Raw genomic sequence first — 12,190 nt, 5'->3', positions numbered from 1 at the left:
TGCCCCAGTATGGAAGCATTTGAATCTATCATTTTCTCCACATGTTTGATACAGTTTATATATTTCTATGAATATGGTTATGTATATTTACATATCATGAAATGGTGTCATAAACTGAATTCAGTATATTACACTCTAAAAAATAATTACACAGTAATCATCCATTAAATACTTAAGTAGTAACATTACGATAAAATTAACAAATAAAGATTACTGTAACAAAAGTATGATTTAACAAGACATGACAAGATGTCTATATACTATCATAGAATTCAGAGCTCCTCAATCTTACTTATTACTAATTTATGACAGACAAGCAAAGAGTGAAAATCTTGTGAGAAGCAGAAATTAACTTGAGTACAGTAACTTTGTTCTCTCTTTGTTTTAGCAGTACATATCATTTTACTTTTTAATGAAGTCCCACAATCCATAATTATACTAGAAGCATAATAGCTTATTACAAAAAGCAATTTGCCTTTCTCTTATTCAGAAAAGGTAAGCTTTCTTGCAACTAGCTACCAAAAAAAACAAAAAAAAAACCCAAAAAAAACAAACAACAACAACAAAAAACAAACAAACAAACAAAAACCCAAAACAAAAACAAGAAACACTGAAGAACATTTTTACTCATTTAGTAGAAACACACAAACATAGTTACTCTTTAAGCAGTGCAGATTAACTTTGCAAAAACTAGGAAGAACCATTTCAGGTTCAGTCATGGTAAAAGAAGATATTAAAATATTTTTTGTGACATTAGCATAGAGATATAATGCATATTTTAAAAGTAAATTATGGGTTTAGATTCAGTTTTACTGAAGACTTCCATGAATCTATAATGCCTTAAATTAAATATGATCTCTCTATTTAGACACCCATTATATCAATTTTGGGGCCAAAATTGGAAACGTCTAAAAATACTTAACACTTCTAAATTTCTCATGTATATGATCAATCAATGCTTGTCAGTTTAGATTTGAACTTGGATTTAAATTTGGACTTTGAAAGCACTTTGACAAGCGAATACAAGCTAACAAACATATATATTAGTACGTTCTCCTACATTGATTTTTTCTCTGAGATCTGAGAGATTTCCTTCTTTTCGATACACCGCAAATTCAGGACTCTGAAGTACTGCTTCTGAACGTGTCATCCAGCTATGGAGTTCTGTTGTATCCGAGTCAAACCTAAGGTACAGAGAAGAGGAAGAAGACATTTCAATTTGACATTTCTGACAGTAGCATTAACAATAGAAAAGGTTAACCAGCTGCTTAAACAAATAAATAAGCAACAGAAATTCCTTTTGGAAAAATACATTTTTAAACCCACCATATCAGATTAGATACCTATTACCTAAACTATTCACTTGAAATTTTGAAAACATACTTTTTCATTTTTAAGACACTGATTTGACAGCTGAACAGATGCAGCAGTTTTAAAATGAATGTTCCAATTTTACAAGCTGATGTTTTTGGAAGACACGAAAGAAGTGGCTCTCACAGTTTGAATAAAGTGTATCACAAGCACTGTTGGCTCAGCTGAGGATACGAGGCATATCTGGCTCACAAAATGCAGCCTTTGTACCTGACAGATCTCTGCCTTAGTTTGTGCTGCCTGCGCTATAAAGAAAAAAAGCAGGAAATGCGACCATTAGATTGGACCCTCTCCTGATTGATTCAAATTTGTTGTAGAATGTAATTACTAATCAACGGAAGACTATAATTTTTCTACAGCTATAACATCAGAAAATGAAAATTAAGATTCCTAGCTCTGCACATACTTTTAAACTACTGTTTGCTGTAAAGCACTTTTAATTATAACCTGGATTCTTTCAGAAACTCCTTTAAAAGTGACCTTAATTGTTTGCTGCTCAGAAGGTAGTAGTTCAAAATGAAGGTTACCGTATGCAAATTTTTCAATTGCAGACGTGCAGTAAAATCAAACAAGTTGATTCGGTATCTAATCTACCCATTTTTTAAAACAAGAATCTTGACACAATGTTTTATTCCTGAGTTGAATAAAACTGTAAGTCTGATTGTATTTATTTATTGTACTTGAAGTTTCTATATTTATATCTAGTTTATAATTACTTTTCCTTTGGTATCAACACAATGAAAGCAACTGAACAGAAGGATCTGGAACAGAATTAACTGCATATTTCAGTTTGTCTTGTAAACATACGCCTTTTAATTTATGTAATTAAAAATCTACTAAAACCAAGAGCTTGGATGACAACTGCATCTTTGAAGAAACTTAGTTACTTTACAGAAATATGCACCTTTATAAATATGAGCTAAAATACAAAGCTGAAAGGTACTAATCTAGTGCTACAGAGATCAACATAAGTGAAAAATTAGGACAGGAATTTAATGTCTGTCTAAATATATTTCTGCTCCCCTTTTATTTTTTTCATTATCCACTTTGATCTTTGTGACTATTTAACAATAAGGTGTGAATGACTGAGTAATACATATTCAAATCAGTAGAAAGAATCACACCCTTCCCTAATCCAGCCTCATAGCCGATATTAAAATTGAAACCTCTTAAGAATAATGTTTATAAAACAATTGCTAATAACTCTATTTGCACACTCATTCACAGAATCACAGAATCGTAGGAGCTGGAAGGAACCTCCAGAGGTCATCGAGTCTAACCCCCCTGCCAAAGCAGGTTCCCTACGCCAGGCCACACAGGTAGGCATCCAGGCAGGTCTTGAATATCTCCAGAGAAGGAGACTCCATAACACCTCCGGGCAGCCTGTTCTAGTGCTCCGTCACCCTCACCGTAAAGAAGTCCTTGCGCACATTCATGCAGAACTTCCTATGCTCTAGTTTCTGGCCGTTTCCCCTTGTCCTGTCTCCACACACTGCTGAAAAGAGTCAGGCCTTTGACCCCTACACCTCAGATATTTATAGACGTAGATCAGGTTTCAAGAAGGAAGAGATGATGGTGAGGGAATGGAAAGGGCAGAAATCTTCATTTCATAGAGGACTTACATTTAGAGGCAGAATATGAAAGAAAATCTCTCTGGTGGTTTAGAAAATCTCTGTATTGGTATCAGGTTCTAATCCTCTAAATCAAACCAAACTGCCAGTGAAGAGATTCCTGCATCCAAGTCTATGCAATGTTAAATCAATTGTTATTCTTGAAATAGGATGTTATCATTTGTTCAGCATATAATAGCTGTATGTTTAATAAACACTGTCATGAAATTTTACAACTAGGACAACAAAACTGTGAAAGCCAGTATTTCCACATAAAACTGGGATACTGTTTATTCAACAAATTGCAAGCACTAACCGCATACCTAATCGCACTGATAACTGCAGGAGAATACAAAAGCCTACTTTTGTAACTATGAGTGAAGTCTGTTCAACGCATCTTAAAATGGAGAACAACCAATTATAAAGCTAATTACAAGACAAAAACTAACAATTTCATAACTGTTCCTAATGTGCTTTTGGATATAAGTTATTCATGTTCTATATCTGACGAAGATTGCCAACATCTCTGCTCAGTGATCAGTGATGTGAAGTTCTATTAGATAAGCTTGCACAAAGTAGTTAGGGAAGTCCTTAGTAAGGGCTTTATTAGGTTGCTTAAATTAGCACAGCTGCCTAAATGGTGTAAACTCACTTGAAGATTGCTAAGATACAAAGAAGCCTCCAAACAGAATGTATGCCTTTTCAAAAAGAGAGAGTTGTAATACTATACAATCCCATGTTTCATGAAATGATCTTATTCAGGGCTTGCCAGCAACAAATGAGAGACAGGAGAACCTGCTCTAAGGATCAAGACAGAATGTGGTCATATACTTATAGATATTCAACTAGACTGCCACCCTTTCTTCATCTGTTTTTTGAAATTGAGCCAGAAGCGTGCAAATCTCTCCTCAAGAATTAGCAGCCCACATTAGCCACTTCTTTCACCTTCCTTAAATCTATACATGAGGCCAGCTCTCCAGCCACTACCAGCAGTTCTTGTAATTAGGATGTTCTATAGCACAGTTTCCAGGCTGTAAACTGGAAAACACAGAACATTGGATACAGGATAAAAATAAAGACAAGTTTCAGTTTCTCAGTACTAAACAAACTTGACTGGAGGTAAAGCCATCTTCTTTTGTTCATTTCATTCTGTGGTTTCAATTGAATAGGAGCACTGAGACAAATTTGCTAAAAAAAAAAATAGTGCTTTATTTGCTAAAGAATAGTCTGTTAGTAACTTGGTATAGTATGGAAAGCAACAGAGCAAAATGTTTACCAGAGATCATTTATTCCTTTCTTTGAAAAAAGGACATAGACTCTTCCCCAGCAACATCCACCCCTGAAAGTGTAATCTAGAAGAAGAATTAAAATTTTGTGAGTGTTCAGATAGAAGAACAAAGTAATCAGGAAAACCTTGCATGGCCAAGACTCATCAGGTGTTGGTAAGTATTAGCCACTGCATATGGCGTCTGGACAGAACTGATCTCTGGTAACAGATTCCTCTGTCAGTTGTAATTCCTTCTGTTTAAGTAAATATAACTCCATTAACAAAGAAAAAGAGGGTTGGTTTAAAGAGATGAGAATTAATTCAAGGTAGCTTTTTTTTTTTTTTTTCCCCCCCAGCAATTACATATCCATAACATAGTTGCACATTTCAAGACATTGGAAAAAAAATCTCTCTCTTGTTCCACTTTCTTAAAAACAGTAAATGCAGGTAAAATATGGCATTTAATTATTGTGCTACAATGACTGGGCATTTCATTTCTGAGTAGTTCAGTTACAGTAACTCTAGATTGATGTATTTGATCAATGAGGTCTTTAAATCTCATAAGTACAGCAGTATCCTTGACTTTAAAAATAAATAAATAAAATAAGTAATGAAATATTGCATTTCTGACCCAATAAAGTTGAGTGCATGTAGAATTTGTTGAAATAAATCCATGTAAGAGAATAAAACCACATCACTTGACACAATCCAGATAATTACCACAGCATAGAGTGGACATAACCTTGCTGCCCAGCTAAAATTTCAATCCACAGAAGAGTTTCTAGTGCCTATAAATTATTTATAGAGTGCTCACGCTTTAGTTTTCAATTAGTTCGTATTTCTGCCGTTCCACAACAGAGATACAATCTTATACTGCTCTCATGGTACCCTCATAGCCCCACACATCTGTTACAATAACTCATTTTCTTAATCATACTAAACCACAGGCCTGCTGCAGATTCCCATTCACAACTCTCTTGTGTAGATCACACATACAAAAGATTTGTTCAAAAAATTACTCCTCCTTCTTCGGGGTTTCCCTTCTAGTACAGGACAATCTGCATCTTTAAGGCATTTCACAAGTTACTTATACTTTTTCTGTGCATGGAATTCTTAGCCAAATATTCAGCAAGGAATATCTTGCAGAATGTTCTGGAAGGATCCCGAGACCAGCTCCCTTTCCTGGGCAGCCTGAGACTGAGGAGGACACTTCTTACTTCAGCATGTTGTTGAGACTGAGTGCCTTCTCTCAGTAAGAGCCAGGCTCCCCTGAGAGCTATGTCCTCTTAGCTTCTTATTATATATACAATGGTCTCATATCCTTCCCACCATTTCTGGGAGTAGAGTATTACAAGCTGCTTTTGCGGAAGGTGGGCATTTAGCCCTTCCTGCTGGGAAGCTGTGACATACCACATGGAAGTAAAGGGAACTGGGATGGGGATGGGAAGTGTCCCACTAGAAGAGGCCACAAACTTTTCTCTGTTTTACACCATAGCTAGTAAATAAGTTTTAAGCTTCCTGCAAAACAGATTAGCTCAATATTGTGTGGTGGCTCTACCTATGCTAAGAAGCATAAAACTTCACTCTTTGATTGTAGTAACATTTCATTTTATTGTGCTACTTATCTACTGCAGTTCGGGGCAGGTCTTACACACACTACCATAGTAAGATGATGACTGTGTAGTAAGATGCATGAACCAACCTGCCACATATTTATGTTTTTTAACTTGAGCACTGCAAAGGTTCACATAAGAAGTCATGAAATTATATAATCTTTTCCTCTAAGTTAATATAATTTCATCTTACTGCTACTTTGTTACTACTATGACTAAAACATGCTTTTAGTATTTCATTCTCTGAACAGGTAGAAACTGTCTCACAATTCCCTTCATCACAGTTATCACAGAATCACAGGGGTTGGAAGAGATCTGAAGAAATCATCAAGTCCAACCTTTTCCATCCACAGTAAGCATGGCAACATTATGTAGATACAAGACTATTTGCATTGGGAATGTTAGAACTCTTTTTGAAGATATGCATTACTGACTAAAAGCATTTCCATGACTGGACTGAAATGCCCCACTCATCATCAGTGTTATTCACTCTTGGTTATCTAGAATATGTCAGAAAAACAACTTTGCAAAATACCATACGTACTGACATAATTAAACTGCTTCTCTCACCCTTTATACTTGTAGCTGATCAGCTAGCTTGGACAGTGATCAAGTAGTCTTAGTTCTTATCTACTAATTCAGTGCTTATTTATCCCAAAATATGTTTTTTGTTGTTGTTGTTGTAATTCATTTATTTATTTATTTATTTATTTTCTCTCCTAGATTTTGGTTCAGTCCTAAAAGAATTTTCTCTCAATTTTGAATGACATTCTGGATCTCCTCTACACTCATGATACTACTGAGTTTAGCTTCATCAATACTATTATCTGCACATTTTTGTACTGCATACTGAGGCATCAAAGAAAATATTCAATCAATCTTCTTAATCTCATATTTCTCCTTCTTTGGCCATTTTTCCATGTTACCTACCTCACAGTAATAAAACCATACCTTCATCAGCCTTAGCAGTTATTCCTTAACAGTGCCTTGGAATGTTTTGATTAAATTCAGACAGATTAGATGTACTGCATTTCTCATATGTGAGAGAAAAGAGCTGAGGAGAATAAAAGACTAGAGACTCCTGTAGAATGAGTTCATTAACACCATTTGCCTTCAGCAAACAGACAGTAGCTAGAAATGTAAAGCATTTTTAAATTCAAGCATTCCTCCCTTTGAGTGCCAACAGGCAACACTTCCATAGTACTAGAGGCAATACCAGGCACTAAATGTGAAGAATATATATTCTCGGTTTATTAGTGATTCATGGCAGTTATTGCACACAAACAGGATAAAGAGTTAAAAAATAGTGGACATGAAGTTATAAAGCATACACAGTTTCAGATATTGATATATCTGATGCTATTCTTCATTCTACATGAAAACATTTATGAATTGCTCATTCTGCAAACAGAAAATCATAATCTTTTGTCTTAGGTACCTTTCTCTTTTCTCTGGTGCTGGATACAGAGATATGATGCTGAGAACAAGGACTATCCAGAAAACTGAAGAAAAATGGCTCTCCTAGAATTTCTAAGGTCAGTTAGATTATAAAGAAAGTGCAAAAACTACATTTCTTTAAGAGGACAAGTGTTGAACAGCCCAACAAAATTCCTGTAAAAGTGCTTAACAATCATCATTTAGTTTAGACTAATGAAGTTCTGTATAGTAGTAGACTACTTGAAAGAACATCTGTCAAAATTTCTTTAAGTATTTTTTTCCTGTAATATTTTTTATTAAAAACAAACAAAAAAAATCTGAAACTTCTCTAAGTAATTGAGCAATAAAACCTCAAATACAGTATGTTCAATGAAATGAAGGCCAATTTATATTCAATAGATGTACAGATTTGTTAAAATTTATTAAATGTAAAACACTAGATGGAGCAACTACTCTGTCTTAATATGCCTCTTTCTTCAAAGGGCATGGTCTCTTTCAAATCTGAAGAAGAATATTATTTTCATAATAATGTTATGACAGACTTTCCTTGGAAATATTAGGACACGTGTAAACTTACTTATTAGCTGGCAATAAGCTAAAAAAGATACCTTGGGTATTATTCATGAACACTAGTATTATAAATATGTATAAATTAAATGATAAAAAGCTCTATTCTGCTTCCTATTTAGAAACCTACTCTAAATTGAATAATTTTTGGAATTTTTCAAGCTGCAGAACTGACTTATGTTTTTCCTAGTGCCACATCAGTGCAAATAACACCTTGGCAAACCTTTCACTTCTATACAGGTTCTTCTACCCAAAACCTTAATCTGTGTTATGTTTACCTTAAGGTCTATTGCCTTATATATGCTTTTAAGACTTCTTCAATACAGCCTAAGTATACCCTAAGTATATATGTATTTTTCCATTCTTGGATATAAATTAATTCATTTAGTAAAGGAGATTTCCTATGACCCCTAACAAAAGTTAGAATATTCCTGAATTATTCCAAAGTTTTAAAGCACTAAATTAGAAAGTAGCTTTAGACTTTGCTGAAGGAAAAAAGAAAAAAAAAAAAAAACAAAAAAAAACAAACAAAAAAAAACCCAAGGAAAAAAAAAAAACCTAAAAAACAAGCCACCCACTTCTTTTCTCTGCTTTCCATTACTCATAGTAGTAAGTTGCTGTGGGAGGATAGAAGAAACAACAGCTTCTTTACTATGCATCTAGGCCACAGTGAATTGCACATTGGAAATACAACATCAATTCCTCTTTATGCAGGTCTACAAAGTCTTAAGACTTAAATTCTTTAGTATAAATGAGACTCACACACTTATAATTCTTCCAAAGCAGTTGAAAAATAAAATTTAATAATAAAAAATTTCCCCTCCGTTTTTTCTCCTAAGCTAAGCAGCTGTAGAACATACTCTTAACACAGTCCACTAACATAATATTCAGAATAGCCAAACTACTCTTTCTTCTCCCTTGAAACTAAGCACCTAGCAATTCACATTGTAGGTGAGAATTGAGAGCATCTTTGAGAAATCTTTCTTAAATGCACAAAATGCAGAAATCAAATCTGGATCATATTTTTTTTCCAGAACGTAGCAACACAGACTGATACCTAAAGCTTGAGAAGTACTGAGGAATGAAGTTGAGAAAATCTCCCTTACAGAAGAAAACACACAGATTTGAAATATTTTCAAATTGAGATTTTGGAGATAATATCAATTTAATCCAGATTTAGCCATTTGAAATTTACTTGTTTAGTTTAGAGACTTTCTATAGGCAATGAAGTAAAAGACAACTCAAAAAAAAAAAAAAAATAGTTTTCCAATTTAACAAGAAAGTGGTGAGTCACTCATTTTTCATTAGATTTTTGGCTTTCTTAAATAACGGGTTTTAACTAGAAACCTTACTTTTAGATTGGATAAGATAAATTACATGTCAGATGTCTGTATAAAGTGCCTCTAAGAATTTATACAATCCCCCCACCCTGTGAAATACTCCCTGAATTAAAAAACAAGAACATAACTTGCTGTCATAACTGAACTAAAACTACATTTTCTATGGAAATAAAACATCAACAGTAGTTTCATATTGCTCTCAGTCCTTAAGTCTGCTACCTCAGAATTCATAAATTAATATGAATACAAACATCTGTACACAGGCACACAAACTATTTCCAAAACCACCACTAAAATTAGAGTTTGAAGTCTTGCTTCTACCATTATATTCTTAAGTTCAGTGCTTGAGACAGTTTTACTCTTTAGAAATCTTTATTGTGACTTTAACAAGTGTTCAGAATTATTCCAGAATCCTCTGTAACTTGCATGACTTTCTCAGGAAAAACACTGAAAAGCATAGTATCACACATTTCACCAAGTAATAACCCTGCCTCTAGATAACTGAAAAGAATAAAACTTGGACTTTAGAAATGAAGCCCTACCTACAGTACTTGCACTTCAACTACTGAAAACATACTTTTTAAGAATTTAAAAAGCTGAAACTTTCTTTTCTCCAAGTTCCAAGAGTCACACAACGCCCTATGCAAAATATATCTATTGACTGCAATTACTATCATAGTGACATTTGTGTGCCCCAGTGGCGAAAGTGGTAGGAATGCCGCATTGCAACACCGGAGGCCCTGGGTTCAAATCCCCCCTATGGCGCAAGTGGCAGAAGTGCCGCTCTGCTACACAGGAAGGCTCGAATCCTGGGGGGTTGGACTCGATGATCTCTAAGGTCCCTTCCAACCCGCACAAGACTATGATACTATGATTCTATGACATTGACATAATGATTAACATTCTACACTACAAAATAATTGGGATAGAAGCACAAAAAGTCTCTATAATTTATCCTAAAAAAGGAAAGATAACAATCAATTGGTATTTGAGCACAGAAATAGGATTTTAATTTCAAGAAACTACACAGAAATATTGCAGTCAGATGACAAATTTGGCATTTTCATTCAAATTTACCATTATTATCTCTCCATGTCTTAATGATTCTCACCTCTTCCTAATTTCTGAATCCACAAGGAGTTGCCTCTTTTTGTGAGGAGGTGGTGGTGGGAGCTCCTCTTTAGCATGCTTAACCAGGATTTGTTCTCTTGTGGTCACCATAGTGACAGTTTCCATTACAGTTGTCTGTGTTACTGATGTCTGAGTGGTAGTGACAGCCTGCGAAACCTGTGAGAAGTATTAAAGCAGAGGTCAAACACTGTTTGAAAGATTTCAGAAAAGATCATTTGCAGTAGCAAGAGAAAAATAATGAGAAACTGTTCCTGTCTAATCATAGGCTGACCTTCAGAAAAAAAAATAACATTACACTGAGCTCAAATCAAACTGTTTTATTTTCTCATGCAATGCGATTAAGATAATCGCAGAAGTCAATATCAAAATCAGAGAGAATCCTAAACAGAATGAACTTTTGGCTCACTCTTATGAAATGGTGAATGAAGAAAATAAATAAATGGTAACATAAAGGTCAATTTTATAAAGTAATTGAATAATAGAAAATGTGCAAAATGTTACCACTGTTCTGTTACTCTGCTGCCATTCTGAAGATTTATTCCTGGAGACTCATAAAGCATTATGATGTAACTAAATTAATAGTTGTTATTTTTACTCTTTATAATAACCTTCAAACCAAAATATATTTCATCATAACCTACTTGTTCAAAAAGGCAGTTAGCTCTCTGTCATTAAATCATACATGAGAAAACATGCACTAGAAGACAAGTCAATTTACTTCTATTACACTCCATAATTAAAAACTAAAAGCGGCAGCGTAAGTAGTAAAGAGCGCGCGTCGTAACTTCCCAAATATGTAACACTTAACATAATGCATTTATACCAATAAAATGCATTTACTTTGAGGGAAAAATGCAAATCATACCTTAAAAAAAAACACAGTTATATATCTATATATATATATATATATATATATATATATATATATATATATATATATATATGGATGGATATATATATTAAATTAAAAAAAAAAGTGGGTTAATAAACAGTATTGTCAGCTCATATTTGTCTGAACAATCTTTATAGGTCTTTCCAGTCTTGGTCACTCTATGATTGTATCTGTTGATTTGTTAAACACGTATTGGAATTTTATATTCTATGTAACATCAAACTACAAACTTCCCACTTAAACAGAGGCTAGTTTTAATGTGCCTTAAATCATCTGAAATAGGTCACTTCTTTTTGTTCTTCCAGATGATGGCTTATTTGTCAAAACGCACTAGTCACAGTTCCAGTGACCACCTGAAAATGGTTTAGGGCACTGAAATGGAAAATAAAAGGAAGACTTTTACATCAAGCACAGGGAAAGCTGCATAGAAGAAGAGCACTGCTTCTTCTTGTACTGCTATTGTGTAATAATTAGAAAGGTCTTCCAATATACAGAGAAGAACAGAAGAACAGCAGTATCTAAAATTCCACTGAACTATACAGCATATGTAAATACTCCATTAGTTCTTGCATCAGAAATTAGTGACAGTACTGAGTAAACCTTATTTGAAACATCAGCATTTCTAAAAAAAAACACTGAAGAGGCATATACTAGGTATTCAATTGCAGCTCATTTCCCACTTCCTGCATATATTGAAAAATTAGACTGATGATGAAAGGGGTGTGCTGTTAACAACCAGGCCTCTTCTCAGCAGGCAACACGACTAAAGTTAACATAAAAACTGGGGGGAAAACAAAAACACAAACAACAACAAACAACAACAACAAAAACTGCTAGCTTTGCTGAATATTTCACACAGCCAGCTGAATGAAAAAAAGTCTTGCTGATCTTGGTCCAGTCTTCCAGTGAAAATGATGGATAGGGAAGACCATTACCACCATAATTTTGGCAATCTCATTTAA

General features: G+C 34.2%; 1 protein-coding gene across 17 annotated transcripts in view; it reads right to left on the bottom strand.

The window, feature by feature from the left end:
- DMD (dystrophin) overlaps positions 1-12,190 on the bottom strand; it is a 1,014,969-nt gene that overhangs the window by 649,153 nt on the left and 353,626 nt on the right. For all 17 annotated transcript variants that reach the window (XM_015884249.2, XM_015884262.2, XM_032449414.1 and 14 more), the window contains 2 exons: positions 10,317-10,492; positions 1,061-1,184 (listed from right to left, as the gene is read on the bottom strand). In XM_015884249.2, coding sequence (XP_015739735.2) covers positions 1,061-1,184; positions 10,317-10,492 — 300 coding nt within the window. The remainder of the gene's footprint in view (positions 1-1,060; positions 1,185-10,316; positions 10,493-12,190) is intronic.

The sequence above is a fragment of the Coturnix japonica genome, chromosome 1 (genome assembly GCF_001577835.2).
Source record: "Coturnix japonica isolate 7356 chromosome 1, Coturnix japonica 2.1, whole genome shotgun sequence".
In the NCBI taxonomy this organism is placed as follows: domain Eukaryota; kingdom Metazoa; phylum Chordata; class Aves; order Galliformes; family Phasianidae; genus Coturnix; species Coturnix japonica.
This window is presented reverse-complemented; position numbering and strand designations above follow the sequence as displayed.